The following is an 18,413-nucleotide window of genomic DNA, read 5'->3' as shown; positions in this document are numbered from 1 at the left end:
TACTGCTCGTTCTGTGTGTGATTTCCTGTAAAACAGGAACGTCAGTGTTCTGCCATGGCCAGCGAAGAGCCCGGATCTCAATCCCATTGAGCAAGTCTGGGACCTGTTGGATCCGAGGGTGAGGGCTAGGGCCATTCCTCACAGAAATGTCCAGGAACTTGTAGGTGCCTTCGTGAAAGAGTGGGGTAACATCTCACAGCAAGAACTGGCAAATCTGGTGCAGTCCATGAGGAGGAGATGCACTGCCGTACCTAATGCAGCTGGTGGCCACACCAGATACTGACTGTTACTTTTGATTTTGACCCCCCCTTTGTTCAGGGACACATTATTCCATATCTGTTAGTCACATGTCTGTAGAACTTGTTCAGTTTATGTCTCAGTTGTTGAATCTTGTTATGTTCATACAAATATTTACACATGTTAAGTTTGCTGAAAATAAACGCAGTTGACAGGACGTTCCTTTTTTTTGCTGAGTTTGCAAGATTGAGTCTCACCAGAGAGGTTGTTGTTGCTGAGGGTGGTGGTAGGGGCCTGCTCCAACCCGCCCGAGGCACTTCGCACCATGTGACGGGGGGGATGGGGCGAGCGCTTCTGCTTCTTCCACTTTGACGACTCACTCATCCCACCAGCACGCATCTTCAGCTAAAACCGGTAGAACACACACAGTCAGTACACAAATACACAAAACCACTGGCTGTGCTCTTGGCTAGAGGGTGTTGTAATATCATCATATATTGTACAGATGATGGTATCAGGTTAATCTTTTAAAGGCAATAGGATCCTTTTCCATACAGTATTTGGACAGTGCCCCAGTATAACACAGTCTTAAAACAGAAAGTCATACACAGACGTCTGAAAACACAACACTGTTTACTAACAGCTGAGATTGCATAGCAGTCACCCCAATGGCAAGATACAATATCTGTACAAAGGTGGAATAAGAAAATTCAACAAAAAGTCACACAGGATTAAATACAAGAAACAAATTAAATCAGCCACAATGAAAAAGGTCATGGCATGGTTTTGTTTTGTTAGTGTACTCCAACACTTATAATGAATCTAACTACATCAATACATCTTTAAAAACATCTGCAAATTGTATTTAGGTTTAAAAAAAAATAGCATTGTGTATGAATCTTCAGAAGTGGGTGGTTAGTGGGTTCAGAATTTGAGGACAGGAGGGGCAGGGAGGATGAGGAGGAGGGATGGTCATTCTCCAACTGAGTCACCAGTCATCTCCTTACCTGCACTCGTTTGTTTTTCCACAACATATTGTAAGCCTCAGGAGAGAAGGGGGCAGGTGCCCGTGATTAGTGATGGACGACATGTCAGCAGCAGCACACAGACAAGCAACTCACTCAGTGATGCATGGGGTGTGGGGGGGGTTCAAACAGAGTACCATGCAAACCCCACCGGGATGGGCTTGTTTGGGGAAGAGGGTAGCGGGTTAGGGGGAGGGACACAGGCAGGCTCCATACGGAGACTTTCACGAATGAGCAGGCAATCAGACAGAACGGCAAACTTCACATTGTAACTGCTCAAGCGGACATTTTTTTGACCCCCTTTTTCTCCCCAATTTCTATCTTGTCTTATTGCTGCAACCCCCGAACGGAAACGGGAGGCGAAGGTCGAGTCATGCATCCTCGGAAAAACACGACTCGCCAAACCGCGCATCTTAACACCCGGCCGCTTAACCCGGAAGCCAGCCGCACCAATGTGTCGGAGGAAACACTGTTCAACTGATGACCAGTGTCAGCCTGCAGGTGCCCAGCCCACCACAAGGAGTCGCTAGAACGCGATGAGCCAAGTAAAGCCCCCCCCCCCGGCCAAACCCTCCCCTAACCCGGACGATGCTGGACCAATTGTGCGCCGCCCTATTGGACTCCTGATCACGGCCGGTTGTGATACAGCCAGGGATTGAACCCGGCTCTGTAGTGACGCCTCTAGCACTGTGATGCAGTGCCTTAGACCGCTGCACCACTCGGGAGGCCCCAAGCTGACATTTCTGGTGCCCATCAATATTAGTATTTGTACACTTGGAGTCTAGGTTTGATGGGGTATGATTGTGAAATAAAAGTGTCACGTGTGTTCTTCTCTACTGTTTGTGGTATGAGGCTAAATCAGAAATGACAGGGAAATGTCCAATCCAAGCCACACGATGCATACAGTGCATTCGGAAAGTATTCAGACCCCTTTACTTTTCGCCACATTGTTACATAACAGCCTGATTCTAAAATTGATTAAATTGTTTTCTTCCCCCCATCAATCTACACACAATACCCCATAACGGCAAAGCAAAATCTGGTTTTAATTTTAATCTGGTTTTAAGTTATTAAAAATAAAAAACTTAAATATCCTATTTACATAAGTATTCAGACCCTTTACTCAGTACTTTGTTGAAGCACCTTTGGCAGCGATTACAGCCTTGAGTCTCCTCGGGTATGACGCTACAAGCTTGGCACACCTGTATTTGGGGAGTTTTTCCCATTCTTCTCTGCAGATCCTCTCAAGCTCTGTCAGGTTGGATGGGGAGCGTTGCTGCACAGCTATTATCAGGTCTCTCCAGACATGTTCAATCGGGTTCAAGTGCGGGTTCTGGCTGGGCCACTCAAGGATTTTCAAAGACATTCCGAAGTCACTCCTTCGTTGTCTTGGCTGTGTGCTTAGGGTCATTGTCCTGTTGGAAGGTAAACCTTCACCCAGTCTGAGATGCTGAGTGCTCTGGAGCAGGTTTTCATCAAGGATCTCTCTGTACTTTGCTCTCTTCATCTTTCCCTTTATCCTGACTAGTCTCCCAGTCCCTTCCGCTGAAAAACATCCCCATAGCATGCACCTGTTTTCGCTTTGTCATTATGGGGTATTGTGTGTAGATTGACGAGGAAAATAAAAATGCATTTAACACATTTTACAATAAGGCTGCAACGTAACAAAATGTGGATAGAGAGAAGGGGTCTGAATTCTTTCCAAATGCACTATATATAGAAATGGGTATGAATACATGAACAGTCTGAAATAACGTAATTTGTCGTACAGCCTGAAACCATTAACCTGTATTTATTTTCATTTAAATTAAATTGAATTGAGTTTATTGGGATAAAAAAAAAAAATCTAACCACCAAATAATGAAATGTCTTTTTAAGTTGTTAATAATTGATGATGTGGAAATATGAAATTCCTTTAAACCCAGGTTATAAGAAAATGCTAAAATATCCGTAAAATGCACCCTCATGCATTCACTCCAAAAAGCCATGCTACTCTGGCCTATTTCAATGCACTAGTCGAGAGCCAATCGAAAGGTGTCTTTAACAAGTACCCTCTCTAAGCCCCTCTGATTGGTGTTTTTAGGCTGCTCTGTACAAATAAGATCCTGTGTGTCCAGGATACAGGACGGGATCTGTGGGAGGGAACACAGGCAAATATGCATTTTGTAAAGAGAACCTCAAAAAAAAAAAAAAAAAAAAAATGTAGCATTTGATGAGATGGCGGTGATATTGGGAAAAGCACGCCACCACGATAGGTGGAAGCAGAGGGAGGGAAAGGCATAATGGGTATGCAGTTGCAATTCTACACGTCAAGACAATATATTATTGTTTTGACCGTTTTCTTTTTGGCCGTGGGGGAGCAAAGAACTAGCAAAAAGAGGTGTTGTTGCGGTGGACATCCCTGTAGAGTACAATGATTATTCACAGCACCATGGGGATGACAGGAACCAGGAGGAGACAAGGGGAGGGGGTGATGCAAGAAAATCAGTCATAGCCAGACAGCACTGGCACATTCAACATTAGGCCTAATTTGATTTTACCTTCTTCATGTTGGCGCCCACAAAACTTTTGGCCTCCTCTTTAAACTGGGGTAGTCTAAAAAAAAAAAAGAAGGGGGGGGGTGGATGTCAATTATCAGACTTATACATTCATTAATGTAGCTATGTGATACATTGTCCTGTCCTCTCCTCCCTCTACGTTGAGTTCCTGTGCCTTCTCAAACTCTACCATCAATTCATCAGCCACCGTGAGGCGACAGGAAACCTGATATCCACACACCAACAAAGCAGTTTCCGTTTGCAGCGGATATTTGAAGTTGAGTCACTTTTATATGTAGAGCTAGAGCAATCAATCAAATTAAATGTAGTTATAAAGCCCTTTTTACATCAGCAGTTGTCACAAAGTGCTTATAAAGAAACTGATCCTAAAACCCCAGAGAGTAAGCAATGCAGACGCACAGAGGCTAGAAAAAACTCCCTAGAAAGACTGGAACCCAGGAAGAAACCAGGCTCTAAGGGGTGGCCAGTCCTCTTCTGGCTGTGCCCGGAGGCAATTATAAGAGTACATGGTCATTAAGAGCACAGAAGGCTTTAAGCCCTTGCAAACTGTATGATACCAAGGGCAGTACTTGAATATCACAGTTTAGACTAACATGGAGACTCAATGTCATTAACGCCACAGTGAAAATAAAATCTGTATTGTGTAACCACATGCATGTCAATATCCAAGCAGGGACAAAGAACGGAAAATTGTTTGTCATCTTAGATGAAATTTAATTAAATCCCCCAAAGGCTTGCAGACAGTAAAATCAAAACAGCTGGTGTAGAAGTTGACAACTGCTAAACAAAGCTTGTTAAACTAACCAAAGCTCCATGAAAATAACCATAAACACAGAGAGAGACCGATGCTTATGAGGCACTAGGCTGACAGAAGCAATCTGTCTGAGGGACCTGCATTTCCATCCCGAACCCAGATGAGCTTCTCAGTGGCTTGACGAGATGAGCTGTGCAGCGTAATGTTTCTACTCCTCACACATTGTCCGAGAGCCCTGTGCTTTGTGGACTCTTGGGCTTTGCGGCGAATGAGATGTCACTGGCTACCACACACACACACACACAGGGAGACGGGGGCCCCCCTCGTCTTTAACTCTGCGTTAATAGAGTGTTGTCTTGCAAGCTCGATTATTGGATGATCTGTGAGTCCAACAGATTAACATTCATAATACTTTCCGTAGGCAATCTAAGCCTCCTCCTGAGCACTCAATGAGATCCGCTGCTCATTATGCCCGGCTGCCCAAGGCTCTTACGTCTTTATTATGGATGAGCTGCGGACAAGAGGGGGGGGGGGGCTGGGTGAGTGAGTCTACGTAATAGGCATCCTCAACGTACTCGCACGTTGTTGTGGGAAGGAAAGTTGTAATAACAGGCCTTCATCTTTTCACCATTTATTTGACCTTTATTTAACTAGGCAAGTCAGTTAAGAACAAATTCTTATTTTCAATGACGGCCTAGGAACAGTGGGTTAACTGACTTGTTCAGGGGCCGAACGACTGATTTTTACCTTGTCAGCTCGGGGACTCGATCTTGCAAACTTTCAGTTACTAGTCCTAACCACTAGGCTACCTGCCGCCCCAAAGGCTGTCATTCATTTCTATTTGCATATCCGACAACTAGTAAACAGTGTTGTAAGAGATATGATAACAAGCTGCTGCAGTGCATGACACACAACTCCCAACGACGACACAAATACACAAAGAACGTCCTGATGGTGACTTAGCGATATCAACGGGCTCTACTGTGAAAGACACCACGTTTCTTAACAAATCCTGCATCAAATAGCCTCGTCTGAGATCCATGCGCCTCCAAGAGAAAGAATTACACCGTGACTTTGTTTTGAGCTCTGTTTATTTTTGAGGTGGCGAGGGGGGGGCGGGGCGAAATACATTTAGAGAATGAGACGACTCTATTCCAGCTGATTTTATGATCATTTCTGGCAGGATTACTGGCCATGCTAATTCTGTGTGTGTTTATGGGGGAGACGCTCTTCTTCATCTATATGCAGATCATACAGTCTGGCGCTCTGCAGGCTCATCCACTCGTCTGTGAGACGATGTGACTGGAAGTCTAATGTACGGGCCTCTGGGACAGGGGGTGGGCGGAGCGATATGGCATGCTTCTCCACTATGCTGAAGTCGGTAGAGAATCATGTTATTGCATTAGTGGACCGGCGCCCTGTTGACCTCTGAATGCAGAGGGAAATTAAGACGCTAAGTGTTGCTGAATACGTTAATGTACAATGCCTTCAGAAAGTATTCACACATTTTGTTGTGTTACAAAGTGGGATTAAAATGGATTTCATTGTCATTTTCTGTTAACGATCTACACAAAATACTCTGCAATGTCAAAGTGGAAGAAAAATAACATTTGTAAAAAATAAAAATAAAATATGAAAACTAAAACACTAATATATCTTGATTAGATAAGTATTCAACCCCTTGAGTCAATACATGTCAGAATCACCTTTGGCAGCAATTACAGCTGTGAGTCTTTCTGGGTAAGTCTCTAAGAGCTTTCCACAACAGGATTGTGCAACATTTGCCCATTATTCTTTTCAAAATTCTTCAAGTCAAATTGGTTGTTGAGCTTTACTAGATAACCATTTTCAGGTCTTGCCAAAGATTTTCAAACAGATTTAAGTCAAAACTGTAACTAGGCCACTCAGGAACATTCACTGTCTTCTTAGTAAGCAACTCCAATGTAGATTTGGCATTGCGTTTTAGGTTATTGTCCTGCTAAAAGGTGTATTCACCTCCCAGTGTCTGGTGGAAAGCAGACAACCGGGCTGTCTTCTAGGATTTTACCTGTGCTTAGCTCCATTCCATTTTTTTATTCTGAAAAACTCCCCAGTCAACGATTACAAGCATCCCATAACATAATGCAGCCACCACCATAGTTGAAAATATGGAGTGGTATTCAGTAATGTGTTGTATTGGATTTGCCCCAAACATAACACGTTTGGGGCAGCCCGGTTGTCATAACACACAAACATAACACTACTTCCAGGACAAAAAGTGAATTTCTTTGTCACATTTTTTGCAGAATTACTTTAGTGCCTTGTTACAAAAACAGGATGCATATTTGTTTTCTGCACAGGCTTCCTTCTTTTCACTCTGTCATTTAGGTTAGTATTGTGGAGTAATGATGCTGTTGATCCAACCTCAGTTTTCTCCTGTCACAGCCATTAAACACTAACTGTTTTAAAGTCACCATTGGCCTCATGGTGAAATCCCTGAGCGGTTTTCTTCCTCTTCGGCAACTGAGTTAGGAAGGACGCCTGTATCTTTGTAGTGACTGGATGTATTAATACACCATCCAAAGTGTAATTAATAACTTCACCATGCTCAAAGGGATATTCAATGTCTGCTTTTTTTCTTAATCTACAAATAGGTTCTCTTCTTTGCGAGGCATTTGGAAAACCGCCCTGGTCTTTCTGGTTGAATCAGTGTTTGAAATTCACTGTTCAACTGAGGGACCTTACAGAAAACGGTTTGCGAGGTAGTTATTTAAAACAATTATTTTTAACACTATCATAGTACACAGTGAGTGTCCATGTAACTTATTATGTGACTTGTTAAGCTTACTCCTGAACTTACACTATGCAGTGCATTCGGAAAGTGTTCAAACCACTTTACTTTTTCCACATTGTGTTACGTTACAGCCTTACTCTAAAATGTATTTAACAGTTTTCCCCCCTAATTAATCTACAGACAATACCACATGAGAATTAAAAAATAAAAATTAAAAAATAAAAATTTACTCAGTACTTTGTTAAAGCACCTTCGGCAGCGATAACAGCCTTGAGTCTTCTTGGGTATGACGCTACAAGCTTGGCACACCTGTATTTGGGGAGTTTCACCCATTCTTCTCTGCAGATCCTCTCAACCTCTGTCAGGTTGGATGGGGAGTGTCGCTGTAACAGCTATTTTCAGGTCTCTCCAGAGATGTTAGATCCGGACTCTGGCTGGGCCACTCAAGGACATTGAGACTTGTCCCGAAGCCACTCCTGCATTGTCTTGGCTGTGTACTTAGGGTCGTTGTCCTGGAAAGTGAACCTTCGCCCCAGTCTGAGGTTCTGAGCACTCTGGAGCAGGTTTTCATCAAGGATCTCTCTGTACTTTGCTCCATTCATCTTCCCTCAATCCTGACTAGTCTCCCAGTCCCTGCCACTGAGTAACATCCCCACAGCATAATGCTGCCACCACCATGCTTCACCATAGGGATGGTGCCAGGTTTCCTCCAGACGTGACGCTTGGTATTCAGGCCAAAGAGTTCAATCTTGGTTTCATCAGACCAGAGAATCTTGTTTCTCATGGTCAGAGTCCTTTTGGCAAACTCCAAGCGGGCTGTCATTTGCCTTTTACTGAAGACTGGCTTCCGTCTGACCACTACCATAAAGGCCTGATTGGTGGAGTGCTGCAGAGATGGTTGTCCTTCTGGAAGGTTCTCCTATCTCCACAGAGGAACTCTGGAGCTCTGTCAGAGTGACGAGGAAGCTCTAGGAAGAGTCTTGGTGGTTCCAAACTTCTTCCATTTAAGAATGATGGAGGCCACTGTGTTCTTGGGGACCTTCAATGCTGCAGACATTTTTTGGTACCCTTCCCCAAATCTGTGCCTTGACACAATCCTGTCGTCTCGGAGCTCTACGGACAATTCCTTCAACCTCATGGCTTGTTTTTTTGCTCTGACATGCTCTGTCAACTGTAGGACCTTAAATAGACAGGTGTGTGCCTTTCCAAATCATGTCCAATCAATTGCATTTACCACAGGTGGACTCCAATCAAGTTGTAGAAACATCTCAAGGATGATCAATGGAAACAGGATGCACCTGAGCTCAATTTCAAGTCTCATAGCAAAGGGTCTGAATAATTATGTAAATAAGGTATGTTTTTTATTTTTTAATAAATGTGCAAACATTTCTAAAAACCTGTTTTCGCTTTATCATTATCGGGTATTGTTTGTAGATTGATGAGGATTTTTTTTTATTTAATCCATTTTCAAATAAGGCTGTGGAAAAAGTCAAGGGGACTGAATACTTTCCAAATGCAATATACACAAAAGTATGTGAACACCCCTTCAAATTAGTGGATTCGTCCATTTCAGCAACACCCGTTGGTGTATAAAATCGAGCACACAGCCATGCAATCTCCAAAGACAAACATTGACAGTAGAATGGCCTTACTGAAGAGCTTCGTGACTTTCAACATAGCACCGTAATAGGATGCCACCTTTCTAACAAATCAGTTACATTTCTGCCCTGCTAGAGCTGCCCCGGTCAACTTTAAGTGTTGTTATTTTGAAGTGGAAACTTCTAGAAGTAACAACAGCTCAGCCGTGAAGTGGTAGCTCACACAAGCTCACAGAATATGACCGCCATGTGCTGAAGTGTGTAGTGCGTAAAAATCCCCTGTCCTCGGTTTTGCAACACAGCACAAGAACGGTTCGTCGGGAGATTTATGAAATGGGTTTCCATGGCCGAGCAGCCACACATAAGCATAAGATCATCATGCGCAATGCCAACCGTCAGCTGGAGTGGTGTAAAGCTCACCACCATTGAACTCTGGAGCAGTGGAAACGTGTTCTCTGGCAGTTCGACTGACGAATCTGGGTTTGGCGGATGCCAGGAGAACACTACCTAGTGCCAACTGTAAAGTTTGGTGGAGGAGGGATAATGGTCTGGAGCTGTTTTTCATGGTTCGGGCTAAGCCCCTTAGTTACGCTGAATGGAAATTTTAACGCTACAGCATACAATGACATTCTAGACAATTCTGTGCTTCCAAATTTGGGGCAAAAGTTTGGGTAAGGCCCTTTCCTGTTTCGGCATGACAATGCACCCGTGCACAAAGCGAGGTCCAAACAGAAATGGTTTGTCGAGATCGGTCTGGAATAACTTGACTAGCCTGCACAGAGCCCTGACCTCAACCCCATCAAACACCTTTGGGGTGAATTGGAACGGCGACTGCGAGCCACACCTAATCGCCCAACATCAGTGCACGACCTGACTAAGGCTAGTTGCTGAATGTGATGTCCCTGCACTAATGTTCCAACATCTAGTGGAAAGCCTTCCCAGAAGAGTGGAGGCGGTTATTGCAGCAACAGGGGGATCAACTCCATTTTCATGCCCATGATTTTGGAATGAGATGTTCGACGAGCAGGTGTCCACATACTTTTGGTCATGTAGTGTATTTAGGCTTGCCATAAAAAAAGGGGTTAAATACTTAGACGACTCAAGACAATTCATTTTTTCATTTTTTATGAATTCATAAAAATGTAAAGAAAACAAACATTATTCCACTTTGACATTATGGGGTATGGTGTGTAGGCCAGTGACAAACTCTCAATTTAATACATTTTAAATTCAGGCTGTAACAGCAAAATGTGGAAAAAGTCAAGGGGTATGAAAACTTTCTGAAGGCACTGTATTTAATGATAATTCCAATTGAGGCTTGACAGGGATTATACCATTATCAGTAGATGGTAAACTGACTTTTGCATAAAAAAAGCTTGAATGATTATCATTGGCGCTTTAACATGGTTGTTTACAGAACCAATGGCTCACACGTCTGATGACGAGGACTGGGATTTTCAGTTGGAGTTTAAGTTCACCAAATGATCTTCATACTAAAAAGTCAGACATTGATTATGAAGCAACTTGTAAAAGTAAACAGACTTGTAATTTACACACAGCACAGTGAGGTAAGCCCTAACCCTACAACTTTCCCTCCCAGTGGTTTTCTGGGTAGGCACTCTAATCAAATATCCTAATTGAAAGGGTTCTCTATAGACAAACTGGAAGTTCATTTCCTGAAGTTTTCCAGTCCCAGTGTACGGTCTGGAGGCTTGGGCTTGTCTCACACACACACACACACACACACACATATATATCTCCCCACCCTTCCCGTTACCTGGAAAACAGCAGCTGCACCATGTCCACCAGTGTGTGTTCGGCTGATTTCCTCAGGAGCTCTGTGGAGAGGGAAAAACAAACAGAGGAGGTGCCATTAGAGCCCAGAAGACAAGAGGAAAGAGGCCAGGCTGGGACCTCTTGTCTGTCTATGTTTGGCCTGGATAAGGAGGGCATTTTATTAAAGCACAGCTCAGGGACTGAGGTAGGGTTGGGGGGTAAAAGGGGGGGGGGGGGGGGGTTAATGAACTACTAACGCCTGAAGGTCTGGAGGAGGTGAGAGTTGTAGTTGAGTGGTAGAGTTCATCAAAACGTTAGGCTGGAGTGATGAGGATTCCGGAGGCCATGGAAGCTAAACGTGAGAATCAGGTTCATATCCATGAGTTACAGAATTCTTTCCCTGGAAAAGCTTCATAAAATACAGCTTAGTGTCTTTCTAGCAAAGCATGTGGACTAGCTGCAGTTCCTTCCAGGTGCATCAATCACTGGGAGAATTACTGAGATGGAGAACTCACCGCTGAGGCGCATCTCGAAGCAGATGCGGAAACACGACTGCATGATCTCACACACAGACTCGTTGGTCAGGTGGGCTCCTACGGGCGTGAGCAGCAAAGTCCTCAGGACCTGTCAAGGCAGAGACAGTGTGTATACATGCGAGTGTGTGCATGCGTAACATTCAGGGTTGCCATCTGAGTTCCACATGGGCTTTTACGATCAGAGGAGGCTGGTGGGAGGAGCTATAGGAGGACAGGCTCATTGTAATGGCTGGAATGGAGGGTTTGGAATCAAACACATGGAAACCCCGTTTGACTCCGTCCATTTATTCCATTCCAGCCATTACAATGACCCCATCCTCCTATAGCTCCTCCCACCAGCCTCCTCTGTTTACGAGGTATGTCATCATACAGTAAATGTTCAACCTCAAAGGGAATCCAGCCAGGGTATTCATGCATGTAATACACTTGTATAAAGTTTCAAAGGACAACCCATTCCCCATATAGTGCAGCGTCTAATATGTGCACTACTGTAAACTGGGAAAAGGGTGACATTTGAGATGGAGGCCTTGAGCTTGTTTGATTGATCATCGTCTGGTGCACGTCTAGCTGGGAGATTTTAGCTGTAAGATTACCTGTAGGATTTTCATGAGCACTACTTCATCGCTGGCGGGGTCCGTCCCTACGAATCTGGCGTGTGTGACGGCATCCGCCATGTTCTCGATGGCCTCCGCCGCCGCCTCGTGGTTAGCATCTGCACAGGACAGATAACAAGATGGCCAATGTGATCATCTCCTTAGAAATCAGCGGACATTTTATAAAACCGCTCATTTCTTACGCTGCTCATTCAAGCCTCAAGTCTGCCAAGTTTCACTCACAACACTTCAGCTGAATTTAAGTGACAGCTCCATTTGGAACTGTGTGAGGCACACGACAATGTTCAAATATGGAATGCAAATTGATATTGCCATCTTCTTACCAGATGTCAATACTGTGCTACAAGACAATCTGTGAAACGTTTGATGTTAAGGAAATCCTTATGATGGCCTTCAACCTCAAAACGAACATACCTGTGTGGCAGACATTGTTTTCCAGACCAACTAAACCACTATTCTGTTCCGATATGACCAATGAGGACACATTTTTGTCATCTGAGCTATTGAATAATTAAAATAGCAAAAATGAAAAGTAAAAGCCCTAGTGTCGCTCCACCTCAAAAAGCACAAGGAAGAGGATTTTGACAGTCTATTGACAAGGTATGACAACAATCCGTGTTGGTTTTGTTGTCCACTGTTTCAAATGCTAACTTTTTAGCATGTGTCACAAATCAAATGCAAATCAATGGTAACTATATTAGCATTTTCACACTTCATGTCCAACAACTTCAAAAGCCGTGGTTGGCTAATGACAATTTCTTAGGATTCCTCATGTACTCAATGTTTGAAAAAAGTTTGGTCCAAATCAGATGTTAGGTACAATATTTATTGAATATTATATGATTTCTATAAATTAAAATAGCCAATTTGCGTGCAATCAATTAGCTTAATTTCTCAGAGATCAAATTATATATATATTTTTAAATGTTGCTGAATGCTAATTTGACCCGTTTCTAGCTACAAAAATGATTTCAGAACAATCTGAGATGGGGGGTGTCATAGCTTGTTGAAATGACATGGAACGACCCCATGCTAAGGCAAGAGGGGAAACAAAGCTATCTAGGAGTGCATCATTACATGAATGCATGTTTAATACACAGACAGCTGCTGTCAAACAGATAATGCAGAGGACAGGTTTTCTGACAAGTGATAGCACTGCATGATTGGACTGTCGAGCCAATAAGTCTTACATCTGATGGTCACACACACACAATCTAGCATGGTCAATCCAGAAGGTCCTTCAAAGCCTGGAGATCTAATCACCAAATGTGGCCTTTTGTGGGTCGTGCTGGCCAATTGGCTGTCTAGGCAACAGGAGCTAGTGTTTTGAAACCCAACAAGGCCAGGCAGCGGCCTGGAGCCAGCATGTTTTTCTTTCCCATCGCTCTTAAAAGGAGCATTTCATTAACTTGGCCTAATAAGCAGAGAGCATACTAGGGGAAGGAGAGGGATAACAAGTGAAAGTCTTTCCAGGTAGAGGTCTGATGCCACACAACATTCTATCTATTGACGGATAAATAGGAAGGGTTTAGGCGGGGGAGGGGGGAAAGGTTTAGGCTGGTGCCATCCTTCCCACTGACAATCGATAGTTGCTGTCATTAGCCAAATGAAGTGGGGTGAAGTTACTTATCAGTGAGATGTTTAGCAAATGAGTGTGTGTGTGTGTGTAAAGTCTTGGAGCGTTTGTCGACGCTGTGAAATAACTTGAGTGAATGCCGAGAAACGGCGCAAACGTGGTTAGCCGAGTGAAACTGTGCACTGCCAAAGTCCCTCAACGAGGCCAGGGTCACAACAACCGCGGGAGTTGTGCCGAAAACGTCTCATCCCACCACAGAAACTGGAGCCACGGGCTATCCAGCAGAATGTCAGAAGTGATATTAAATACTAATCCCCCTAGCCTAAGGGGAGGACTATTGTTAAGATAACACCGTTGGCTGGGAGTGCGTGGCTGGAACAGCTGTTCTGTAGTATGACGTGAAAAAAAGAACAGTCAGACTGCCGAGTAAGAGAGAGAGGAGAGTGGGTTTCTGAATGCCACACACAAAAACCCCAGAGGCACATACTGTACGACGACCAATACATCTCCTCAAACCAAACAAAAGGGTGTGTACCTTTCCTTAGTGTAAGTGAAGTCAAGTTTGCTCACCTGTTCCCCTTCTGAATAGCACTTTGAGACAACTGCTGACGTAAAAAAGAACTTTATAAAATAATTGTGATTGAATAGCACTATTATCAGACAGGCCCATGTAACATTTTTGTAAAAATACCCGATCTTCAAATGTTGCAATAATAGTTTCGCTGCATTAAAAGTTGACTTAACTGGCCTTCATGTTTTAATATGTTTTATATAATGCCTATATGACGTAACAACTCATTAGAAAACCTGTGTGATATTTTGCGCCTCTCTTTTGAGCGGGTAATGAAGGCAAATGCTCAGTTGAGCTGTTCTATGAGCCTTATGAGGCTGGTGTGGTCATGGCTGCTTTCAGCAGGCTGAGTGGTGGTGCCTCTAGGCTCTGAGGGATGTCGGAGAGGAGGGGATCAGGATGTCCATCAGTGGAGGGGCTTAGGCCAGCACTCCCTCCGTGCCAGCAGACCTCAGGCCACAGATTGAGGGGAATTAGCCCTCACTCAATGAAATGTGTGCACGAGTGGGAGTGTGTGTGTGATTTCCCTTGGTCTCTTCCTTCCATCTTTTCCGGACCCCCCAGGGCGACAGAGGGGGTAAGTCAGGGCCCATTGCAAACAGAGGAAGGGTGACGGGGGGACAAAGGGACGACACGAAGGGGAACATGTTCAAAGTGACACGCAGGGTAAAAGCAACAGGGCTGAGTTACATGCTGTGGTGTGTTTCTCCTGAGAGGAGGCTTGAGAAGGGATATTAAGAATGTGTGCAAACTTGCAGATCCCTCTCCACCACATCACAGACACGGGAGAAAGCAGAGCTCTGTAATCATTCAAAGACAAAAACCTCCACTACATCTATACAACAAAGCAGACAGACTAAGAGAGACGTATTTAGCCTGCCACCAGTGGCCGCTTCATCGCTGCTATTAACATGTTTTGGCAATTGGACTTTTCAGTTGTGATACTTGAAGAAAACTGTTAATTGTTTCCATAACAGACAACTTTATAGTGAGGAAAAACTATGCCAAAGTGAATCGATCCCTAATCAATGTAGACCGATGTTGAGAAATCTATTGAGAGATTCTAATTAGCGTTAGGCTTACCATACATCTAATGGGAAACATTTGAGAAATTATTACAAAATTGACAAATAAAATGATCAAAAACGAGTGAATGACCATTAAATCTGAACATTATTGACACTGCAACCAGCAGATGGCAGTGTTCAACAAGATCAGCCCTTTGCCTGTCTCTTAGTATCAGTCATTCACCACCAACATAAGTCATTTTAAACCTCTTACTCCGCTTGTACAACGGTGTGACAAGTGGACAATTGAGCAAAAATGACTTCATTTGAGACATTTCCTTTGGCTGGGGTTTTGAAAGCAATTTCAAAATTACTGCATTTTCCAAAGTTTTCATAGATTGAGTAGGCCTACTACGTGTGCAGTACTAATGTAGGCTACATGTCATATTGTTAGCTAATATAGACAGCCAGCTCTCATAAACGTCTGAACGGAGGGATACTAAGTTGACTTTTCACTGGAGAAGGGCCTAATCAGAACGGCTGGAGCAGGCTCATTAGTATAAAAGCCCTTCGACACTGAAAGATCGTTCATTCAGTCTCACATGACTCTATGAACACGAGACAGACAGTCTCTAGTTCACCTGGTTATCAAGGTAAGAGGTTTCTCTCCGACTCTGCAGTCAATTCTAAATAACTAGGTACTGGCATTTCCTTTAAATGACCATGTCGTAAGTACCAGAATACTACTAAGGCAGTACTTAGGAACTATTTGGATTTAAATGGTAACTAAGCCCTGTAAATTTGGCACTACTTACTGGCTAATCAACAAGACATCAGGGCCAACTCTATAGTAAGTACATATTCTAGTAGTGAAGTGAATAAGTTATTCAAGTGAATACGTTATTCTAGTGAATAACGATGTTAATGTCTAAACAGATTACATTTAGAAATCAATTTCAGTATTTTACAACCTTTTCGGGAAGGCCTAGAATTCATCCGTTGAATTAATTAAAATCTCTAGAATTCATTTTACAATTGAAATCATAATACTTTATAGATGCAGAATCTCCGTTGAAACTCTCAATCATTATTTAGCATTTTATTAGAAAGTTTAAGTATTTAACTACACTACATTTATTGTCCAGTAATATGCTGTTGAAAAATGCATGTATTTATGTACGATCAGAGTCCAATACAACCAGTGCTTCCTCAGTTCCTCAATACGTCTAACGACTGTGATCCAACGAGCCGCTTGCTGTGTGAGCAGACAGATGGTGTAGGGGAAAATGATGCCGTTGACTTCAGTGTGTTAACAAGCTGGGAAAGACCTCACAGCATTTGAGGAACACGGGTTGAATTCAAACGGAGGGTAATATCTGAGCGTGTCATATCCTTCATTCTGCGCTGGAGGGCCATTGTCTTGAGGGCTGCAGGGTCACGTTGCCATGGTTTCCCACCCATTTGAACTCCACTGATGAGGTGTGTGTGTGTGTGGGGGGGGGGGTTATAGGATTAGGAAACCGACGTTGGGTTTGGAGTGACAGACAGGGGATCTGGGAGTGATTTGTGAGAGGCTGATCTGTGATGGTGTGTGCTTGTGGTTTGTGAGAGAGTGGTGTGTGTGTGTGAGGGTGTGTGAGGACGTGCATCTAGACTCAGTTTGCCAGGTATTCCAAGGGCTTGTGGGATCAGACTCGAAAAAGACAACTACGGTACACCCCAGGACACATGCCAAAAGCAATGGTCGTAGAGCTGAAATCAAATTACACATAGCCTACCCTTCCCACATATGTTGTATTCACCAAATATTTGGCCAATATAACAGCTGAATGATAAAATTACAGCCCAATAAAAACAACATGTTCTGGACAGTGATGCGATAAATGGTGTTACTCAATGTTACAATGGAGCTTATTTATTTCAGCGAGGCGTCGCAGCTGTTTTGACGGTCGGAGATGTAACATTTATTCAACTCCTGCCATTTAGAATAACATCTGGTGATACATGCTTTCTTCACACTTTTGGCAACTGGCGGACGCCTGCCATATTTCCATGATGATGCTAGCAAGGACGAGCTGTGCCATTTCTGTAGTAAACAACACGTCCATTTAAGCATCGATAAATCAGAACTCGCCATTCTTGGCATGCCTGGAGCCAGAGGGAGTCCATGATGACTGTGTTCTCACAGATTGACAATATAAACAAGTCACCCCTCCAAATGGAAAGCCGTCTTTAACGACAACGTAGTGGTCCCACACAGAAATCTCTGTCAATGCTACATTACTTACAATATCAGGGCTAAATAACTGACAGAGCACCTTACAGTGTTCTCTGTATATAACATAAATGCTTAGACAACAGACCTGACCGGTCTGTCTGTGTGTATGAGGACAGCTGTGCTGCTCACCTATGAGGCCGTAGGACAGGAACTTGTTGACAGAGGTGAGGGCCAGGCCTGTGATTGGTCCGGTGGTGTCTTCAGATCGTACCACCTCCAGGAAGGGCCGCAGGAATTCGTTGGGCTCCACATCTGACAGCTCTGCGGAGACAGAGAGGAGAGGTCGGTCAACACTTACAATTAAGCAACACTGAATACAAAACAGCTTTAAATGTATTGATAGGTTTGTGTTTTGGTGGATCAATTTAAGTGATAATTTAAAACTATATACACAGTGGTTCTTCCTTTAAAAGTTGTCTCATACTGCAGCACACCTTGTGGGTTGCCGCAGAATTCTATGGCAAGTTATTTAAGTGTCAGCCATAGTTGCCATTAATGCTAATTTGACCACCAGAGGGTATCTTTGAGACTGTACATAGAGAATTTAAAACCTTTTTCTGTAAGAACATAGTATATGGGATTGATTTTAAGAAATGTAGCTTAATTAATTTTATTAAAATTATAGTGTTTCTATTCCAAGAAAATTGAAAAACGAAAACCTCAGGGTTTTGCTGTACAACGTGACCGGTCGGGAGTAAGAGCAAAATAATCCTAACATTTCCACAGTCTAATTGTAGGCTAACCAACACCGAAACGGAGAGAAAAATCTCATTGATTTATCAAGACCAGTCCCCATGCTTGTCTCAGAGCAGAGCGAAATGGTGCTGAAATAGTTGACCACACGAGGGTAGACTATTGCTTCAAATCCTATTATAACAATTGGATGACTTTGGGTTTTCCAGTAAGCAACAATTTGTTGCCTTCATTAGCCTACTTTATTCTGAAAAATGTATCCGTAACTCTGCCAAGCCTACAAGCAAAGATGAACTGGTGAAGGCCATCAGTATGTTTTGGCTTGAGAAACTGACCATACAACAATGCAACGAATATATTGATCATCTCAGCAAGGTTTTATCCAAGGTCATGGAGCTGGGGGGCAAGTGCAACTAA

The 18,413-nt window shown here is 43.4% G+C and overlaps 1 protein-coding gene across 6 annotated transcripts in view; it reads right to left on the bottom strand.

Moving 5' to 3' along the window:
• Positions 1-18,413, bottom strand: part of LOC129851477 (Golgi-specific brefeldin A-resistance guanine nucleotide exchange factor 1-like) — a 129,039-nt gene that overhangs the window by 27,921 nt on the left and 82,705 nt on the right. For 4 of the 6 annotated variants that reach the window (XM_055918056.1, XM_055918071.1, XM_055918063.1 and 1 more), the window contains exons 4-9: positions 17,433-17,564; positions 11,851-11,969; positions 11,237-11,345; positions 10,723-10,783; positions 3,803-3,857; positions 495-642 (exon numbers count right to left, since the gene is read on the bottom strand). In XM_055918056.1, the coding sequence (XP_055774031.1) occupies positions 495-642; positions 3,803-3,857; positions 10,723-10,783; positions 11,237-11,345; positions 11,851-11,969; positions 17,433-17,564 (624 nt within the window). Of the gene's footprint in view, positions 1-494; positions 643-1,244; positions 1,773-3,313; positions 3,395-3,802; positions 3,858-10,722; positions 10,784-11,236; positions 11,346-11,850; positions 11,970-17,432; positions 17,565-18,413 lie in introns of those variants that run through there. The other 2 variants (XM_055918099.1, XM_055918079.1) reach the window with 2 other exon arrangements.

Source organism: Salvelinus fontinalis, chromosome 1 (assembly GCF_029448725.1).
Source record: "Salvelinus fontinalis isolate EN_2023a chromosome 1, ASM2944872v1, whole genome shotgun sequence".
Lineage (NCBI taxonomy): Eukaryota > Metazoa > Chordata > Actinopteri > Salmoniformes > Salmonidae > Salvelinus > Salvelinus fontinalis.
This window is presented reverse-complemented; position numbering and strand designations above follow the sequence as displayed.